Source organism: Balearica regulorum, chromosome Z (genome assembly GCF_011004875.1).
Source record: "Balearica regulorum gibbericeps isolate bBalReg1 chromosome Z, bBalReg1.pri, whole genome shotgun sequence".
Lineage (NCBI taxonomy): Eukaryota > Metazoa > Chordata > Aves > Gruiformes > Gruidae > Balearica > Balearica regulorum.
In genome coordinates this window covers 7,978,034-7,999,989 of record NC_046220.1, presented here as the reverse complement: position 1 = coordinate 7,999,989, position 21,956 = coordinate 7,978,034, and the positions used below count along the sequence as shown (strand labels likewise).

The window sequence follows — 21,956 nt, the reverse complement described above, 5'->3', positions numbered from 1 at the left end:
TTCAGGCTCTATAACTTACACTAGCTTTTAAAATATTTTAAAAATACTTTATTTACTGCAAAGGAATGAGGAGACACGTTAATATTTCCCACTAGAAAATTATTTTAATATTTGGAGTAGTCAAATATAAAGAATAAGTTAAATGTGAGAGAGGTCTAATCTTAGCTGCTCACTCTAAGAAAGTTATTTCTTATATATTTATTTCCTTCATTTGTAAGGATAATGATGGACATATCGCCCCATTCAGTCCTCCCTGAGAGGGATACTGTTAAACAGTCTAGCAGAATCTCTCCTTACCTTTGCGTTCTCTCATAACTCTTCTCATATGGACATACGCTTCTTACCCAGCTTCCAGAAGGCTCTCCAAGGTGTGCAATGGGAACTGCCCAAGCAGAACTGATCCGCTCAACATATCTTCCTAGGCCTATGTTGAAACTAGCTATCCCAGTACTGACAACAGTGCAGAATGAAGTGGAAGCTGCTGTTGATGCTATCAAAAAGTACCTTTATCCAGTCTAGAGATGTGTTGTCCTCTGCACATTTAAACATAAAGCATTTATGAATAAAAGGAGAATTTACGTCATGAGACCACTGTGTTAGAGAAAAAGCAGCAGTCACTTCTTCAGAATGAGGGATTGGAAGTCTACATAAAATATCAGACGTCATGTTAGAGAGTATCAGGAAGAAAGATGGGGAGAAGTTAACTATTTTCAACCTTTTAAGAATCTCATGTTTCCTATTTCATTTTGTATTAAGCAAATACAATAATTTCTGTACCAAAGATGAATAGTCCAGCCAATGTAAAGTTATATGTAATGAACTCAGATTATGAGTTTACAAGATTACTGAGAATACTTGGAACAGAAGGCCAAGCCCTCTCTTTTTTTTTATTGCCAGGAAGCACATGCTCTTGTCATACGGTGAACAATACCTTTCTGCAGTCAATCAGTCACGTGATACAGCACAAAATAAGCTGCTCAGGAAAGACAGATTGCCAGTCTATTCACAGTTACCAAGGCTGCACACAGTTATTATCTGGAGAAGAAGCTTAGGGTTCTCCTGAAGAAGCAGACATTCAAGACTTTGCACAGGTTGCCCATCAGACATAAAATGTTTCCAACTCCTGTGAAGAGAGAGGCATTTTGTGTGGATTTTATAGGCTGAAAATGAAGGCAAGGAAGTTTCTTAGATCCTTTCTCTGTGTATCTGCATTTGATTTTAACTTAGTCCTCCAATTTGGCAAACCAAAAGGAAACAAGAGCAACCCACCACAGAATAACCTAGTGTACTAAGCATTAATATTTCCTCCCCACCCACATAGTACAGTTTCCATATCTTACATTCATAGCTAAAGTCTCCAGACAATACAGTCCTGTCCTTTTAACCTTTTCCCCAGCCAGTACATGGAAAGTCTGTTACTACAGAGTGCAAAAATAAAGACTTGAGGCACCATGAGAAAATACCTGGTCCAGTTTCTGTGCTTTCTAGAATAATCTGTAGAGCTGAATCTTCTTTGAAAATGGTCATCTAAACTTTCCTTGAAAATTCACCTGATGAGCGCTCTGCAACTTTTGCAGAAAGCCTGTTTCAATACTCACCTATACTTGCAGCTGGAAAATTGAACTTAATGTTGAAACTAAATCTCCCCTGATGCGAATGAATACAGTGACTTTTTGCCCTATCACTGGTGTCTTTGTAGGCAGTCTTTTACATACCAACATACTGTTCTTTCACCCTGAATCTTCTCTTTTCTGTATGATATAAATCCAGTCTATTCAAGGTTTCTTTGAGTCTGTATTTTCCAAATGAAGGGATAAGATCTTAGAATTATGTGCCAAGATACTATATCAGGGTAGATGGCGTTTGATGAATACTTACTGCTTCTGCTGGGTTAATTTTTGACCCCTTACTCTGAAATAACCCTAATAATCACAGGTTTTCTATAGCAGAATTGGAAGCATGGATTAACACTTGTATTGCTGAAAGCAAATTATGTACTTGCTACAAGTAAAATTTGCTAGCAGTTTGTTGTCTATTTCTTCGTGTGGGACACTGAATAGACAGTGTAGTTCCAATAAACAAGAACAATTCCCAGTGAATCCTTCTTTTATGCATGCCTATTTTGCTGTCTTTTCATTTCCCAAATGGTGATTTTTCAAACATTTCCCCAAAATATCATTAGCATAGTAGTTTAAAAGTCAGTGAAAAAGCTTGAGATGTAGTTTTCCACTGTTAGGTTTCCTGGGATTATTCAGAATAGAGATGTCCTGATTAAATATTATTGTTACTGTATTGTGGTTTTGCGTCGCCAGTCCAGTTCTTGAAAAGGGAATTTTTCTTGGTCCACCAAACTTTTTGCACTGAAGTCAAAGTGGGATAGATGTAGAAACCTTATCACTATAATCAGCAAATATGTACAGGTATTGTCATTGACCATTCTGCAGTATATGCTGTTCTTACCTCAGAGATTGTAAGCCTCCATAACGATCATTTGACCATGTGTGACTCTGATGTTGTACCATTTGTACACTTTTACTTGAAACAAGACATTAGATTTTAGGTACCAGATTTTTTTTTTCTTTACATCTTCAACTGCAGTCTTAGAATTTATTTTAGAAAAACATGATTGTCTATCTGTGATAAGGTTTTCTCATAACCATAGGATGTTCTTCTACTTAATTTTTCAGGGCTCTTTCTCAGGATGATCAAGATGATACCCATTTAAAAATAGAGGGTATCATTCAGATGGTAAGTTCATTCATATTGAAATTTAAACATAAAAACTCCTATAGAAATGTTGTGGCTTTAAGTAAATAAAGGTAGCACAACGGCAACTTTACAACTCTGGACAGAAATACTGTTCTTTTACATCAGAAATGTACCTTTCAGTTTAGAGAAGGTAAGAATTTGGAGCCTATATCAGAGGTGAACAGGTCAAATCTTTAGGATTTGGATTTAAATCACATGATGATAAAAAAAGAGAAACATATTAATGTATATGAAATTATAAGTGTCTGCCGTCTCAGCTGCTATCAGAACCATAGCCGGCCTTGACTGACAATGCCCGTCCTCCTCCATACTGTATCACCACCATCTTGTAAGTGCATTGCATTAATCTGATGAAGAGTTTGGGCAGTGAACTAGGTGCAGAGTGGTTATGTGGAAAGTAACATGGAATACACAGACTTGACGTACGTACTTACTCATGACTTGGTATGTCCCTGTTTTCCTGTGAGTTTCCAGCCTGATGTTTACCCTTACATTGTTAGCAATTTTTCTTACTTCTTATTTCTTTGTAGCAAAGAAGTTAATTACAACTCTGTGTTGAAAGTTCATGTGAAGTTCTTAGTACTCTGTGCTTTGAACTGTCCTTTGATGCACAAAAAGATCATTAAGCATTCTCCTTATTTTTACAGTCAGATTGTCGAAAACCAGAGTGCTTTGAGACTTTGTCGGCCATGGAGCTTGCAGAGCAAATAACTCTTTTAGATCACATAATTTTCCGAAGAATACCATATGAGTAAGTGTTCTCCTATGAGTGACTGAAGTGAGTACGGTGGATGAGTTACCAAATGGCAGTGTTAGGCACTACGCTAATTCATGCTACTGACAAAAAGGTTTGCATATATAACAGGAGAATGTCCTTTGACTGTCTCTGTCATTGCCTCTGACTCCCCTATAGTGTGATCATGTTTTGAAAGACTGAGTTCTTTGCTAGGAAAGAAATCTGTGGTCTAAGGCTCTGAGCTAGTGAAGGGTGAGTACAGTATGGAAGTGCTGTGTCTTTCAGGAGGGAGTGTCAAATCAGCTTCATGCGTACTACAGTTTAACATGGATATAACCATGTAAGCTGATGAGACCAATTTCAAATAGGACCACAATGCTGAAAATTAGGATGAGGGGATTGGGGGAGGGGATTAAAAGAAAAATAAATCTTTATAATATTTACTGCTTCAGACAGCATTAAAAATGGTATAGTGAAATGCTGGAATTACTGTAAAGCTGTGTTACTAGCTTGTAACAAAATGAGTTATAGTTGAAATCCACTTAGGCTACAGTTACAGACAGAGATTCTGTACTGTGTATACTAAGAGCATTTCTGTTTGGTTTTTTTCTCTTCCCTCAATATCTAGAGAGTTTCTTGGGCAGGGCTGGATGAAAGCAGATAAAAATCAGAGAACACCCTGTATTATGAAAACTAGTCAACATTTTAATGATGTAAGTACTCTTAAATATAGATTGCTGTCTAGAAACTCTGTTGACACTGTCTATAACCTCTGGAACAAAATACTTCTTTTTTTTACAATGTGGTGTAACTTCTTATCTAGTAGCAAGTGAATGTTACAGGTTTTTGTGATTAACCTCTTAAATCAAAGCGCATGAAGATTCTTGTTTTCAAGAATTGGTACTCAGCATTTCAATGGCAATTTAATAGAGTAGAATATTTTAAATTGTACTGCAATGCCTTGTTGCTTACAGAAGAAACTAAATTTTCTCCAGAGACTGAAAATATAACACCAGTTCTGTTTAATGAATGCCCTTTGTATCCCAAACTGTATCTTTGCTTTTTACCATTTCCCAATCAGTTTTATTACTGTTTACTTGGAGATACTCCCCACTGCATCTCTCACCCTTTTTTCATATCAACATTCCCTACAACACTGTTCTCAATACACTTCCTCTGGCTTTGTTGAGAGCCATGAGTTCTGTTGTGCATTAGTTCTTTTCTGCCTTATTCATGAAATAATGATGTGTTTAAAGGGATTAAATTATTTAAATGTCCTAAATTTCTTCCTCTTTGTTTGGTCAGATGAGTAACCTTGTTGCCTCCCAAATCATGAATTATGCTGATGTCAGCTCCCGGGCTAACTCAATTGAAAAGTGGGTAGCAGTAGCTGATATCTGTCGATGTATGCACAATTATAACGGTGTGTTAGAAATCACATCAGCCTTGAACAGAAGTGCAATCTACAGACTTAAGAAAACTTGGAGTAAAGTATCCAAACAGGTAAGAAAGATACAATTACAGTATGGTTTCTAGATTTCACTGGTCAGTGTGTTCAGAAAAGAGTATGTTGAGATAGGATTCCTCCCATAAATACTTCTACTTTTACAATACTCTGATTATTTGCTGGAAACACCAAGTGGTACTGATATTTCATGTCAAAGTATTTTGTATTTATCTTACCCCTTTTTTGGTATCATTAATTAAATATCTGTTGGAACAAACTGATGTCAGTTGAAGTAGCAGGTGCCTAAACCTATGACCTGAGCCTGAAGTACTGAAATATTTGAGAAAACTAATTTAGATATTTCCAGATAGGTACATCCAGGTGATTACTAGCTATAAATACAGTCGGCTCAGGTGCCTAAAAAAGGAGCCATATTTCACTGCCTGTGGAGAAAGTCAGTAGAAAGATCAGCATTTCCTCTCAAGGTGCTGGGGGTTTTTGCTACCCAGTAAGAGACTGTAGATAACCAGAGCTCTTTCTCATTTAGGTGCCTAAGTTCAGATGCTAGTGGACTAGATGATCTGCAGAGGTCCCTTCCAACTCCTGCCGTTCTGTGATTCTGTGAATATCTCCCTTTAACCCCTACCTTGCTGCTGAGACTGTCAGCAGCTTGGCTGAGCCTGTGAGAATGGCTGCCAATAACAAAAATAAAACACAAAAAAAAAAGCCCAACCAGGATGAAGAGTATCCAGTCTTTTATAGGGAGTTGGACTCAATGATCCTAATGGGTCCCTTCCAACTTGAGATGTTGTATGATTCTATGATTTTGTGTTCTCTGTTTTAAATGGTTTGGAGAAATTGGTTGAATCTCATCTTTCTGCTATTTTAAAAAAAAAAAAAAAGTTAATATTTTGGTATGGTGGAATAACAGAGCAAGGAGGTCAGTAGGAGAGTCAATCACTTGTAAGTTAGGCAGTATTTGGATACAGGGTTTACTCCAGCTACTTGGAAGATTTCAGATTGCCCTTTTAGCTGTTGATAATTTACATGCAAAAGGTGGACTTGTATCATTGCATTTCTTCCTCCGTATGTTTCTGCAGCTTTTGCAAAGCACTCAAGCAGCCCAAGCAATGAAATCCACTTAGTATACATTCTGACCGCACTGCCTTCTTTCTCCAGTCAGCTTTTTCTCAGATGCTTTATAGTTGGTGCTATGTTCATTTATTTAAAAAATGCTGAAAATCCTTTCAGTACAAACAGTTATGTGAGTTTACCTCCGAAAGTTTTATGTTTAAAATCTGTTTGATTTTTAAACTTCTCAATTAAAAAACCGAAAACAACAGATTAATGTTGTTGCACAGTTCTCCACTACTTATTAGAAACAATCTGAGTGTTTCGCCAGCCTGCTGTTTAGAAAAAAAAAGAAAGTGTCTGATTCTGCCTACAGCTTTCTCTTAATTGGAAGTTCCATTTCAAATATGACAAATTTCTCACGATTCTTTATACTGTCTCAAGTCTATAGCATAAATAGACTGAAAAGCAAATTTATTTTGCTTACGAGGTAACCAGGTGCTGATGGTGCCCACTGAAAGTAATTTGTGTAAGACAGTAATATATTTTTAAATACATATTCAGCTTTTATCAGAAACTTGGTAGCAAAATCAGCTTAATGCAAGCTGCAAGACAGTAAACATCCTTTTCTGTCACTAATTTCAGTAAATGCAGCTGAAGATCGTCATGTAAGATTGCTGACCATTAATTTAATGAACTTGTGTATTTTTCCTGAATATGCAGGCTAATAATATGAGCATAGATACATATTCTCTACATCACTGAAAGGAAAATCTTTAAAGCTGCCTAATCTCCATTTTCAGAAATACACTAGGAACTACAGTGAAGCCACATTGCTAATGCCTATGTTATTACCTTTGAAAATGGGGTGAAGATGCTAAGTGAATTACACCTTTTCTAAAATCTAATCCCAGTCATTTATGTGCAACAGCAATGACATTTGTAATGCATTTTCTTTCTAGACAAAAGCTCTCATGGACAAACTTCAGAAGACTGTATCATCGGAAGGAAGATTTAAAAATCTTAGAGAAACGCTCAAAAAGTATGCTTCTCTACACCACACAATTGTGTTTTCTTATTAGCAGTGGATAGTACTTGTTAAAGATGAATTGGCTTTGATTAAGGTTTTATAATTAATATAATATTAATATAACATTTTAAATTCTATTTTTATTCTATTTGGCATTATTGTTTTGCTGAATATCCCATGATTTAGTACCCCTGATAGATAAATATAACATCTCCAGAGAATTACTGAAACAAATTAAACTATTATTCTGTGTGAATGTTCTCTGTTGGGGTTTTACTTACACTGATAAACTTTTCCAATAAGCGTGAAGCCAGGTTTATAAATAAAAGTTCTTATTCAAAAACAAGATTCCAAAAAGTTGTTGCTCCAGATAAGAAATTTAAGACTTAAGAATAACCTTAGTCAGATCAAAGATCCATTCACTTCTTTATCTTGTTTCTGACAGTGGCTAGTAGCTGATGAGAGGGATGTAGGAATAGGTCAAATTTCATCTCCTATACCCTTCCATCCCCCTGTAGTCTGCCACCCTGGAAAACAGCCTGTTTTTTTCTACAGTAGTCTTTGAGTATTTTTTTCTTTAATTGATTTGGCAGATTGTGTTTGACTGTATGTAATTTTGGTATCCAAATTATCCCATGGCAAGGGTTGTACAATTTTGTATTGACTCCAACTGTATGCATAGAAAACCTGTATTTTTGCAAGCTCTGTAATTAGAAGTAGGCTTTCCAGGATTGAGTGGTGCCACTACTTTAAACGATCTTGAGAGAAGCAAGAATAATTGCTGTAAAGTTTCAAAATATACATAGTTCAAGTTAGTAAATTTTTACTTTAAAAACATTGTTGGGGAGCTAATCACTTTTTAAAAAATGTTTTTACTCACGATATATGTATAGGTACTTTCATACACCTTTATATTATAAGCACCCTTATAATATAAAAAATACCCAGAACGAAGTGCACTGCTAAGCATAGTCAGCAGTCTGCCTAAATTAACAGTACAGCCATCACCCTGCATTTTTCTTACGCCAGAGCTTCAGAAAACCAAGTTAGCTACTATTTCTGGTGAGGCAAGAATCAGCGAGCATGGAACAGTGATTATTGCATTAAGGAAGCAGTAATCATTATCCAATTCCTCCTGTCCCTCCAGGAAAAGAAAATCCCTATTCTTTAGGGTCTGCATTCACAGTTTTCCAGATCATCTTTGCTGCCTTTCTGTTGTCCTCTTTCTTCTTTGCGTTCACTATTGAGAAGGCCTGAATAGACTTTGACAGAATGGTATATACGTACATACATACACACACTCACACATATATACATATGTATATACATGCCTATATATACATATGTTTATGTATGTGTATATATGTGCATGTGTATATATAGATACATGTGTATATATCCACATGTGCATGCACACACTCACACACACACGCACACATGTACACCTGCTATAGCAGGATGCTTACACAACCGCAGCACACCAACCATGCACAAGCACATCCACGTGCATTTTTAGTTTGCGTGTAGGATCTATTTTAGGCATTGTCTGTGAACGAGGATTGAAACATGCTTGAAGGTGTTCTCTGAGTCCAGAGTTTACCTGTCCTTCCTCTCACTCCTTCCCGTTACCATTCTACCTTTTACTAAAGGTTATCTGCCATTAATATTAGATACTGGACAGAATACATTCAATTTGTCACGGGCAGAGCAAATACAAGTCAAGTGAAGTTAGAGCAGCTGTTTGTCTTAGAAATGGATGCAACCCATTGATTAGAAGTACTTTAAGTAATAAAGAGTTTGTGTGAATTATGAAAAAAAAGTTTCTAAATTTAGCTACAGGCAAATATGCTGATTTCTTGTTTCACAGTTGCAACCCACCTGCCGTTCCCTACCTTGGAATGTACCTGACGGACCTGGCATTCATTGAAGAAGGAACACCAAACTTCACTGAGGAAGGCCTTGTCAATTTTTCCAAAATGAGAATGGTAATTTTCAGTTCCTTATACCAGGTGTTTCATTATGTGAGTTAATTATTGATTTAATTACAACTCCTTTGAATTTAACTTCTAAGATATAACTTCTAAGACTTACAAGTATATTGGCACCATAGGTAGTTATTTGAAAGCAATTACTTGACCCAGTCTTCTATCACCACCTTCTGGTAAATTGAGTATTTTTACAGGGTGTATTTGCCTCCAATTTGTTCTTTGAGAAGTGACAGACAGAAAAAGCAGCTGTCTGAAACTCGTAAAGGAGCAACAAAAGGCTTTTTGAAATAACCAAAATTAAAGCAATGTAGTGATTCATCAGAAAGCAGTAATCACAATCTTCAAGTGTGCTAAGGTCTATCTAAAAAAGTATTTTAAAGTTGATTTCTCTTCAACTACCATGTAATGTTGCTTTGTAACAACTCCTCAGAGGGAAGCATGGAAATTTCTCTTCTAATCTCAGCTTAATGCCCTTCTTATGGCTACACATTGCAGCAGTCACTCAAGGCAAAGAGAAGTGAGGTTATCGGTATGGGGAGTGGAAAGAAAAGGTGGTTCACTTGAGACTGAACAATAAATGGTTAATTTAGGAAAGTTAAAATAGCCTTGGAAGCTGTTAGGAGATGATCTCTGCCCTTTTCTTCCCTCCTTCCAGGATAAACTGCATAATTTGATGCAAAATTCTTGCCTTATGTGGCTTAGCTGAAGACAAAACACAGTTGTACTTACTCATATATCTGTATTCTTTTGAAAGATCTCACATATTATCCGGGAAATACGCCAGTTCCAGCAAACCTCCTACCGCATAGAGCATCAGCAGAAGGTAAGGCTCATCTTGGGCACTGTTAACCTACTAGTGAAATCAAAACTGTGGTAGCAATTAGTTTTAAGACACAGCTGTGCTTGAAAGCTAAAATCAATGTATTCTGCTCCCACACAGAGGAGAGGACAGACAGAAATATGGACAAGTACTCTGGGGGTGTAAAACCTTCATCCTGGCAGAAACTCTTTATTTGACACTGTTTATAGAAGCAAGTTTTTTCCTCCTTCTCTGGAAGCTCTCTTGGGATTGCAGCTTTCATGGGCCTGGGGGATGAGGGAACAGCTTCAAAGGGAAATGCGTTCTCCCTGCCCGGTTGGAAGTGTGATTCCCCAGGGAATCCCAGAATCCTGGGATTAGGGGACAGGATCTGGGTCAAGCATCTGCTGATGCTGTGTGCATCCGGCAGTTCTTTGCCCCTTGTCCCTCATGGGAGCAATGAAAATTTGCCCAAAGCCAGTCTGTGCCTTCAGAGCAGATTTCACCTCTGACTCCAGAAGAGCAACATGGGCTTAAGGTAACCTGGCTAAGGACTTGCCCATTCCTAAGAGGCCGTACTTGATTCCTAGAGTGTTGCTGGTACAGCTTTACACCATTCAAACGAGCTGTTGTGTTTCTCAAGAAAACAATATGACGAGATCTCAGGATCCAAAATAGGCTGAAGAGGAAAAGGAAAGCAGATAAATTTTTATGGAAGTAACATACAGTCCGATCATCTGTGTTTTCTCCATTCCAGGTCACTCACTATTTGCTTGACAAGACGCTCATCATAGACGAAGATACCTTGTATGAGCTTTCCCTGAAGATTGAACCCAGACTCCCTGCCTGAGCTTTGCCTCAAAGTCTACAGAAAGCTTTAGTACAGTGAACAAAATAATGCATGCTAAGTCCTAAAGACTGTAAGGGAAATACTGAGAATAATGTAGGCTCTCTTTTCCAATAAGAGATACAAAATCTCACAGCATTTCCCTGTCAGACAACAAAAGTGACCATTGAAGGTGGAAGGCAAAGATGCTTCCCACCAGCATTTAGTTATTGCTGCTTTGCAACGATAATGTTTTGCAGTAGGGACTATGCATTTAATGGAAAATATGAGACTTTCCTGTGAACTCATTGTAGCCATCTTAAGTGACAAATTAAGGAGACATTTAAGTGGTGGCAATATACTCAGGTATATTAAGATAAATGATTACAATGGCTGTGATGTGGTTTGGGTTGATGGCTAACTATGCGTTCACTGGGGCAGTAATTGCAGTGGTGTCCTCGTGTCGTGTTAGCTTCATTGAAAAAGCAGGATCTTAACAGTCATCTACTATGTTGGAGTAACATTAAGCTAGCTTCTACTATCTTCAGATGTGCAGTTGTTCAAAATACTTGCTATTTAATGCTATCCTTATAAAATGTTACCTTCTTTAAATGTCTTGTCAGTCTTCTAATGTGACTGATTTTACCTATAAAGGAATTGTAAATGCTGTTTCATTAATACACAATGAGAGTATTTGCAGCATGACAAGCAAATGAACTAGTTGAATAGCTGTAAATAGTTGCCAGCTTTGCAAGCTTCAGCTGGGAAATACAAGGTTAGGAGCTATGCTTGAGACTTGAGAAATCCAGACATGTAGTGACTGGGATGGTTAGTCGTGTTGCACACAGCCCTGGAAAAGGCACTTTATTTTTCTGCACCTCCTGCAGCTTTTCTGACAGGTCAGGCTACAGAGCACTTTCTGGACACACTGTGGAGATAAATACATGTCTGGTCTGGCAGCGGGTAGTGATCAGCAATGAACACTAGGAGTTGCAGTGACAGTTTTGTTTTACGTGGAATCAGTGCTTTGAAAAATGTCTGGGTTTTTGTTCAGCCATTCAGCACTGACTTAGCTCTAAAATTGTTCATGTCAGTGGTGAACTTGGAATGCCAGCAAACACAAGCTATATATTTTTATCTGCAGTAGTTATTATCATTTGGATATGGGCTTATGTTTAAGAAAATGTGCTGTTTGTAAATGTTTTCAAAGCCTGTGCTTTTGTGATGTAACAGGTAGATAGATGTCATTTCTACAGCTAGTTGTTATTTCCTAAATTTTCCTGATCAAGAGTGGCCTGTTTTAACTGCATGGAAAGTGAGTTCAAATGCATAATAGTGAAAGTGAGCTAAACTGCATGATAGTAAAAAAATGCAGGTTTTAGCACTGTTGAAAAAAATTGGCTGGAAAAGTGTCCTTACTTTTCCAATGATACTCAGCCAGTTGCAGAATAGGGCTATATCGCTGTATACCTCCCTTAAATCCTCTCAGGGAGATAGGTGTTTGAAAGAGATTGTGACCTAGGCCTAATTGATCTGACATTTCTTACCACAGTCATGATGCTTCTTAATGCTGGCAATGAAAAATGGATCTGCCTAGCTTGTGGATTTTGTCTTTATTTGCACTTTAATTATATTACTGGCCCAGCCCAGAGCTGCACAATAAATTCCATTCGTTCTGAGTGTAACTGCTAGCATTTATAAATGTACCTTAGCAACTGTAAAATTCATTAAGGTTCTTCACCACAAGCACCATCTCTTTGTAAATAACTGCATGAGGAAACGTCACAAGTATTGGAAAATTCCTCTGTTAGAAAAGCAGACAGTAACAGAAAAGGAAATTCCAGAAACATTTTAAATAGTTCTGGCTAATGATTGCTGTAGCAATGAATGTGGAAAATGTTATTTATAGAAGCTTTTTATTGTCAAAAATGTGCTTGTTCTTTTTGCTAATGACTGACAAGAAGCTGCTTGCATCCCAATGCATGAGAAAAAAAAAAAAAAAGAAAAAAGTTAAAAAGTAAAAAAAAAAGAAAAAAAAGAAAAGAAATAAAAGAAGAAGCGTGGTTTATTTGGACCACAAAACCAGCTTACTGTGTATTTTCCATACAGAAGCAGTTACCATATGGTAGTTTCCCAAAACACTTTGAAGCAATGAAGAAACAGGAAAAAAGTGGTCCAAAAAGTGATCTCTTAACTTGGTTTTATTGTTTCTCTGTTAACAAAGAGTATGTGTAACAACTGTCAATGTCAATTGGCATCTCTGTTGTATGCTATTAACTGCTGCTTTATCTGCCTGTAACCTATTTTACCAAACTTTAATGATATTCTTGGGGTTACAGGCTACAATTCTTCATCTTACTTTTTTCACAGTTCACTGTTTAGTATTCTATGTGTGTATATTGGTTCTTGAGAGTTTCAAAACTTTTGACGCATTTTAACGCTTGCAATATGCAGGGGTGGTGCTGTGCTCGTGCTACAGTATTGCAGATGCACAGAGAGGAAGACAAAGGATTAGACATGGGGTTTTTTCAAAAGTGCTGAGCATTCATATCTTAAAATCAGTAGACAATGTGGTAGTTAAGCCCCTCTGGAAAAGCGTATACTATTTATATGCCAAAAGTTACCTCTTGGGTGAGTGGCACAATTTAGATTAGAATCACTAGAGTAACTAGATAATTCATTTGTGTTCAGAGCAACAAAAACCAAAAAAAGGTTATGGTCACAGTAATGTTTGATGTGCTGATGACTAATCTTTTTGGTTGGGGATACAATGCATTCATTAAAATACAGGAGGTGACTGCTCAAAAAAATGAGCATGCATCTTGTTATCCACAACACTCACCAGTGTTGCAACCCTAGTCAGAGCTGGAAACAGCTGTTCTGCAGGAATCCTACATAGCGAGGGTAGAGCAGCATGTCTGCCCCGCAGTCAGGTTGTGTACTTCACATGTAAGTGAAGTGGCCGGAGTGCCTCTGCTACAGTACTGCTGCAGTGTTTCAGTGTTTGATCTCTGGCAATAGTTAGTAGGCAGCAGCAACTTGCTTTATGTGACGCTTTGCCTAGTACATTGATATAACCAGCTAGTGCAGTGATCTCCCTGTACAGCGCACAGGGATTATGGAGCTCCTTGCTACCAGCTTCTCTGTGCCACTCCACTACAGCCATATAATGTATGGAGATAGAAATCCCAGTCATAAAATACCCACAGTTTGCCTCTGTTGCTTTAGGGAGGATGTCTCCAAGTGAGGACTTTGTCATTTGGATCTTGCTGTCTTTTAGGATCTTGTCCATTATAGATTTTATGGTGTGGAAGCAGAGCAGACTTGCTTTTCTGCAGTTGGAGCTGAAAAAGTGCAGATGATTGAGGATTTGTAAGAAAGAGAAGGGCTGAAGTGCCTATTACTTGCCTTTCTTAGCTCTTCAGCCCGGTCAGATGTGACAGCAGTTCTCACGTTGGAGGGGCTGCTCCCTTTGGCACCCTCTGGACAAAAACGCCTCAGGATGTACAGGCTGTCTGGAAGCATTGGGGATAGCAAATTTGCCAGCAAAGTCCAAAGGGAGTTTTGCAGTATTTTTTATTGCATAAGTAGCAGCCCAGATTCAGCCCGTAGTTATCTGGGAGCCTGGGCAGCAGCACAGACACGTCCCCTTCCATGTGACAGAGAGCACTTGTCACACGCTGGTACGGGGTTAGAGTTGCCTTCACCCCAGCCTTCACTGCCCCCCCCCCGTCCCTCTCCTCCCACCACTAAATTCACCAGTGTTGTTAGTGGACTGAGCCTGTGATTAGTCATCGTGTGGAAGAAAAAGTAGATCTGTTGAATTTACAGTGGCAGTAAGTGTATATTCTGTCCCTTTCTTTTGGCTAGTCCTGTGACACAAACATGTAGCTTAATAGTGAGAGACGATACTGGGACTGATCACCCTTATTTAAAATTAAAGAAGAGGTCTCCATCCTCTTTCTGCTTTCCTAGTTCTTAATATTGATTATTGTTCTGTAAGATAAAAAAGGAACTTAACTATTTAAAGTATTTATTAACTTTAACCACATTTATTTTGACTTAAGGATATGTTCATTATCCCAAATTTTCCTTCATAATCATTATTTATTTTAAGAGGTTTACAAAAACATTATTTTATTTGTATTGATACTCAGTTTTTCCTCCTTTCACTCTTATCAGCAACATTAAACTTAGATAAGTGATTTAAAATTATCACCAGTAGAGACCTTTTTACCTACTCATAATTGTTTCTCATTAAGGGCAAAATCCTTCAGACCTCATTCTGATAATACCTTAGGCTTCACTGAGAGCTTTTCATAAGTAAGTATTTGGGGATCTGGCTCTCAGCTATTTGCCTGTTACAGCTTTTGCCTCCAAAGGTCAAATGTTTCTGTGTAGGATGCTTTGTGTCCAATATGCTGCTCAACTATGGTTGTTTTGTGGTACCTTTACTTGTGAAATAGTCTCTGAAGTTTTGTTCTTTAGGAGAATAGATGTGTGGTTATTTGACAGATGTACCTATATCTGATGTGTTACTTAGTACAAAATCCAGATGGTTTGCATGTATTGTAACGTGGCTTTTGACTTGAAGTTACTGCTTTGTATCGTTAGTAACGCATATCGGGCAGGGTGTTGTGCCTGTATGCTAAATAAATGTTCTTTTCTCTCCTGAGTGTCAAGAGTCCTTACCGGTATCTGTTTATTTTTTTACCACCCCACCCCCCCAGTGGTGAATAATTAAATCTACTCCCAAATTACTGAGTCTTTCAGAGAAACATGGGAGCAGAAGGGACAAGTCATTAATACAAAGGGCAAAAATCAGAGAAAATTCTGGGTCTCTTTACTTGGAAAGAATGGTCGAATTACTGCATTTTATTCTTTGCTTATAGATTCACAGATTCACAGAATCACAGATTGGTAGGGGTTGGAAGGGAGATCATCTGGTCCAACCCCCCTGCTAGAGCAGGATCACCCAGAGCAGGTTGCACAGGATCATGTCCAGGCAGGTTTTGACTGTCTCCAGAGAAAGAGACCACAACCTCTCTGGGAGCCTGTCCCAGTGCTCAGTCACCCTCAAATGAAGAAGTTTTTCCTCATGTTCAGATGGAACTTGCTGTGTTCCAGTTTGTGCCTATTGCCCCTTGTCCTGTCACAGGGCAACACTGAGAAGAGTCTGGCCCCATCCTCTAGACACCCACCCTTTAGATATTTATAAGTGTTGATGAGATCCCCTCTCAGTCTTCTCTTCTGCAGGCTAAACAGACCCAGCTCTCTCAGCCTTTCCTCATACCAGAGATGCTCCAGTCCCCTCATCATCTTCGTAGCCTTCCACTGGCCTCTCTCCAGTAGTTCCCTGTCTGTCTTGAACTGGGGAGCCCAGAACTGGACACACAACTCCAGATGTATTGCTGCATTGCAGCTGCTGTGGGCATCATTGGGAATAATGCTGATTTTAAGATGGAACAGAGAATGATGCCTACTTCATACACAACTAGAAATGCTGATCCACTGTGAGGTGTACAGCATAAAGAACTAACTAAGATATGTAACAGATTAAACTAAACCAGCCACACAACACCTTCAGCTGAGGAAAGCCTCTCCCCTTCCAGACCTTATTTCCCTCTGTAGGAAGGTACCAGTGGATGGAGTTTAAATATAATTTCTGAAGGTGTTTAAGGACTTCCTGTTTCAATAGAATGTTTCTTTAGGCAAAAGGCAGTGAATTATATAAATTGCAAGTAAATAACACTGTCCCTAAATTCTTTATCCTGTTGTTTGGAGTTTTGTCTAAACATCCCTAGCCTTCTCTTGGCTGGTGTCCTGCCCTGAATTTAAAGAAATAGTATAGCCACATTTTATATCCAAGTAGACACAGACAACATTTTGTATGGTATGTCCCTCTTTTTGCAATAGGAAAACAAGTCACACGGAGAAAAAATGACTTGCAAGTTGAAGCAAAATAGTTATTAGAGTTTAAGACTACAAAAACAGATGTTGTTATCTGCTTTAATCACTGTTTACTGCTTCCCTTTGTTGAACTGGATAATTTCTTTAAGATAGAAAGATGCCACATCAGGTCTGTCTAAGATGGAGATAAAGCAAGTGACATATTAAAATCAGCATCTATTCAGTATTCTGTGACCTTGCAGTCACATTTTCTGCAATCTTTTTACATTTTTTTGTGTTTCACATAAAGACTGAAATTGACTGAGAGCAACTTACTCTTGAAGTTGTCACATATTTTCAATGCAAGAAAAAAAAATCAACCTAGCTGCCAAGCAGCTGTGTTTAAATGTAGCACAGGATAATTTTGTTTTCCCCACACTTTAAATCATTTCATTAGCCTTATGCGAAAGAGTTGGCTGGCTTTACATCTTTCCCTAAGGTTATCATCATAGGATCGTAGAATCACAGAATGGTTTGGGTTGGAAGGGACCTTAAAGATCATCTAGTTCCAACCCCCTGCCATGGGCAGGGACACCCTCCACTAGACCAGGTTGCCCAAAGCCTCATCCAACCTGGTCTTGAACACTGCCAGGGATCCAGGGGTAGCCACAGCTTCTCTGGGCAACCTCTTCCAGTGTCTCACCAACCTCATCATAAAAATTTCTTCCTTGTGTCCAGTCTAAATCTACCTGCTTTCCCCCTTGTCCTATCACTCCACACCCTTGTAAACAGTCCCTCTAAGCTTTTCTGTAGGCCCCTTTAAGTACTAGAAGGCTGCTGTAAGGTCTCCCTGGAGCCTTGTCTTATCCAAGTTGAATAACCCCAACTCTCTCAGCCTTTCCTCATAGGGGAGGTGCTCCAGCCCTCTGATCATTTTTGTGGCCCTCCTCTGGACTCGCTCCAACAGCTCCATGTCTGTCCTGTGCTGGGGCCCCCAGGGCTGGACACAGTACTGCAGATGGGGTCTCACCAGAGTGGAGTAGAGGGGCAGGATCACCTCCCTCGACCTCCTGGTCACGCCTCTTTTGATGCAGCCCAGGATACGGTTGGCTTTGTGGGCTGCAAGTGCACACTGCTGGTGCATGTCCAATTTTGTCTCCACCAGTATCCCAAAGACCTTCTCCTCAGGCCTGCTCTCAGTCCATCATCCCCCAGTCTGTATTGCCTGGGGATTGTCCCAACCCATGTGCAGGACCTTGCACTTCACCTTGTTGAACTTCTTACACAGTAAGATCATGGATTATTGTTTAAGAAGTGTTTAGCAGGGGGGTGGCTATTTTCTACTTTTTAGTATGTTGCAAGAAAACAACTAAATACTCTGTAAAATGATAGACTCACTGAAATGATGAACTCTCTGAGGAAATCTGACAGCACACAGCCATTTTTTATCTTGATCATGAAGAAAGAGCGGGAAGCTAGCTGGTACAGGCTGTTCAAAATCCTCAGATCTGTGAAGAAAAAACTGCAATTGGTCTTGACTGATTATGCAAAGATAATGAGTGAGAATTGTGAAGTCTGAATTATGCCTTGAAAATTATGTCTGAATGTTCTGGCCCTATCTGTGCACAGCCCAGAAGAAGTAAAATTTGAGAAGAGTGGATTTTTGCTTGAAATTTCTAGTTTTGAAGAGGACTGAAACTATCACTGGTGTTTGTTCCAATTCCCTGACTACTGGAGCCAACCCTGCATCTGTGAGTTGGTACGTGTAGTAGCAGAAGCCATTTGAAATCTGTTTTCCTTGAGGTAGCAACTGCACTGTGTAAGCCCCTTTGAATCAGACACCACCCTCCCATACTAATGCTCATGGTGTGCACATGCCTAGATGGATGGGTCATAAACAGAGCAATAATTATTACTAAAGGCTTGTGTTCTCTCCCACTACTCTTCCGGGAAGCTCTTCATTTATACAGATTGGGGATAATATATATAAATCATGTCTAGATCCAAGATATATTGCACATAAATCAAAAGTAGTAACTCTTCCAGACAGAGGAGACACAAAGCCCTATCAATGCTTTCTGTTCTGCTCTAAATCTAAATGTTTTATTTATTCCATTTTGTTTACTGTTAAAATTTCATCTCCAATGGGAGACCCATCTGAAACAGAATGGTTTTCTTCCTTCTTTGACCATACCTGCTGGAGTTTCCATGACAAAAAATGCTGGATCAGCATGGTGGAAAGAGGGAAAGTGTCCAGAGTTCAACATATCTGAATGTTTGTTGGCTGTGTTTCTCTAGTCGTTGCTCTTTTGAATTCCCTGACAATCACAATCTCAGAACTGATTAATTTTGCCATTTTGGTAATTTTAATTAACTTCTGCATTTTCAGTACTATTTTAGGAGGGCAGTAAGAATTCTATCTGTGGAAAGGCTAGTACTAGAGATCCAGATCAGTAGTTGGGATGTGTTTTGAGGACAAAGCAATGGTCTACTGGATTGTGTGCCTCCATCAGCAGCAGTGGCTGTCCCTGCAGCAGCAGTGGGGGAACAGAATTAATATCCTCTGCTGGGTCAGAAAGCAGAGGATGTCAAAGACTCCTCTCGTAAAGCAGTAACGTTTGTTTGTAATTGTGTTCTGAATATTGAAAGACAATAGCATTTCAGTGAGATACAACTAGTCTTTTTCATTTTTAAATGAGACAAAAGCTTCACCAAAATGTGACGCAAAAGCAACTTTTCAAAGGGCTGAAAGTGTCTGAAACAGAATTGTTGCCCCTTTCACAAGCGTGATCTACGTTAGACAATTCCTACCTTTGGTCTTGCCACTCTAATTAAAAACATATCCATTGCAATACTGTGCAATGCAGTCTGCAACACAACTGGCAAAAATAGTGGGATCCCTTTTTACGCAATAGCACTGAAGCCCACATGGTTCTGTTGTAAGGATTTTGGATATTCCTGCTTTTCCAAAGGGTCAACTCAATTTTTAGGAAAAACTTTTCTCGTCTCTTTGGCCAGAAAATGCACTGCTAATTATAGAGAACCTTTCCTATAGTATGTGCTGGATGTCCTGTGAAGAGCAACTTCAATAACTCAAAATAACTGGGGTTATTTTTAACAGGTTGGTTGGATCTAGTTGAGCTCTTTATTTAGTAGACATGTATTAGCACCTTCAAGTGTCTTTCTTTGGAGTAATCATAACTCTAGAAGGACTGTTCTGTGCCTACTTAAGCACTTGGTCATGGTGAATTTGTGCCTATGCTCAACAAAAAGTACTTGCTTAAATTCTATCAACTTCAGTGGGATGTAAGTGGTTGAATGCAACCTCAAAATGGAATGTTTTTCCAGTTTGAGATCTCAGTGACTGCATATACTCTATGTAAGTGGATTTTGAACATCCACAGTCACAGTGAAATCTCAGTAAGAGGTCTGGTAACCATTTGGTAAACACTTATATTTGTTACCAAGATGGTATGCTTCACCACATTTTAGGAATCTCAAGAATTAAAGGCCCATCACACTTGAAAACCAGTGATTGCCATTGCATCAGGGGCAAGTTGACTGCTAGCTCTAAGTATGCTGTAGATAGGGGCTCTTTGCAGCTGTACAATAGCACAACTCTGACTCAAACATCAGGAGAGCTAGTGACTGGTGTCCTTGCAAGCTCTTCGGAACAAACACAGCATCCTCTAATTCCTAATTTGATACATGTACTAAGTAAGAATAACTAGGCTTATAATTTCTCTCCTGATTCCTTTGATTACTAATAAATCATTTCCCATATATGGAAATTCAACTTTATAGACGTTTTCTTTGAAAGAAATGTGCTAATCAGAAAGGCCTTCCCATAAAACAAAATTACCTTTGTCTGGTCAGTATAGGTAACTTCTCTGTTCAGCCACTTCCACAACAAACTCCAATGGGAACAAATTATTGCTGAATTTCAGCAGAACTCCCTGTACAGGGACAGATGGCATTAATATCAATAGCAATTGAATTAAGACTCAGCTACTGCTACCTCCCCAGCACAAGCACTGAAACTAAGACAGCATCTTAATTGGGAGATTTCACATAAATATTTAGGTTAGATAGAGATGAAAATAGGGCATTATTTATGGATGGTTCTTAGCTTCCCAACTGTTTCTGTAGCCGAGTTCCTCACAAAATAGATCAAATAACAATAGTAAGACCAAGCTATTTTTAAGTACTAATGATATATTCTTCAGAAATTACAGGGGAGCTTGCTAACACTGTTCACCAGGTGTTAGCAGTGTTAGCGATGTTAGCTAGCAGGCTGAGTTTTGTTTGCATCTTCTGTTCTTCCAGGCTCTGAGCTGGCAAATAGTTTAAACATCTGTGTAAGCCAGCAAAGCACTTCAGTTCATGGTATCATCTACTTCGAGGTGAAGGTCTATGCACGTTCAAGGGCTTCATGAAAAAGGCAGTCTTTAGTCCAAAATTTGAAATGAGGTACCCACCTCAGTTCCTGCACATGGGCGGATTTCTTGTGCTCGCACTTCTGCAGTCATGTTACCTCAAAAGATTGGATTTTTTTTTCCTATCAATACCAGAAACATAGTGTTGGGTTGATCAAAAGAAGATGTGCTAAAGAGGGTGTGTTTCAAATACCTGGTAGTCCAGATGCATTGATCTGGAGTGGCTACTTTGTTTTTAATTATGGTGGGCATACCTGGCTCTCATTAATCCAAACAAGTCATGACATTTTGGGGGAGAGATGTCTATGTTTCACAAAGTTTCAAAAATCTGAGATTTGGGGTTAGGAAATGGCTATGTATATTTCAAGGAATATTAAATGTATAAAGGAAAAAAACATTTTAAAGTCTGGAATTTTTAAAAGCTGCACAGTACTGGCCTCTGTGCTCCTCTGTCAGCTTCGATAAATGTTCAGCTTTGGTGGGAGCAGAGCTAGGTGCATGAAATAATTGATTATTCTTTTTTGCTTTGCGAGCCATCGCTTGTTATTTCGTCCAGTACTTTACCAGTACGTAGCTATAGCAATTCTAAATGGGAGGCTTCAGATATCCTCCTTTTACATTTCACATTTCAGTCTCCCTCTGCCTTTACAAAGAGTCAGGAACTAATGTCATGAATTAACAAGTGAGGGGGGGGGAAGCCCACTGTGATGTCAGCTCATTCTGGGTCCCATTCCCTGCTCTGACCCATTTCCACTTGGGATGCATGCAGGTGGGTTTAGCCTGCTCTCCGTGTCTCTCAGGAGTTGTTCTGACAGGCAAGGCAGTCCAACAGAGAAGCTGTTGTTGACCTTTCTCTTTTGGCTGTCACTAAATAGGCCCTTGGGGGCAAAGCAGTGGAGGTGCATCTCATTGCAGTTAAGCATCCAGCCAACCATTTGCTGACATGACCTCTTTCCCCTTGAGAA

At 38.9% G+C, this 21,956-nt stretch overlaps 1 protein-coding gene across 4 annotated transcripts in view; it reads left to right on the top strand.

Annotated features, from left to right (window-relative positions):
- RASGRF2 (Ras protein specific guanine nucleotide releasing factor 2) overlaps positions 1-15,334 on the top strand; it is a 133,662-nt gene extending 118,328 nt beyond the window's left edge. For all 4 annotated transcript variants that reach the window (XM_075740233.1, XM_075740230.1, XM_075740232.1 and 1 more), the window contains exons 20-27: positions 2,688-2,748; positions 3,417-3,520; positions 4,134-4,218; positions 4,811-5,008; positions 6,986-7,065; positions 8,921-9,038; positions 9,796-9,864; positions 10,598-15,334. In XM_075740233.1, coding sequence (XP_075596348.1) covers positions 2,688-2,748; positions 3,417-3,520; positions 4,134-4,218; positions 4,811-5,008; positions 6,986-7,065; positions 8,921-9,038; positions 9,796-9,864; positions 10,598-10,690 — 808 coding nt within the window. In that variant the 3' untranslated portion in view covers positions 10,691-15,334. The remainder of the gene's footprint in view (positions 1-2,687; positions 2,749-3,416; positions 3,521-4,133; positions 4,219-4,810; positions 5,009-6,985; positions 7,066-8,920; positions 9,039-9,795; positions 9,865-10,597) is intronic.
- Positions 15,335-21,956: the final 6,622 nt, after the last annotated feature.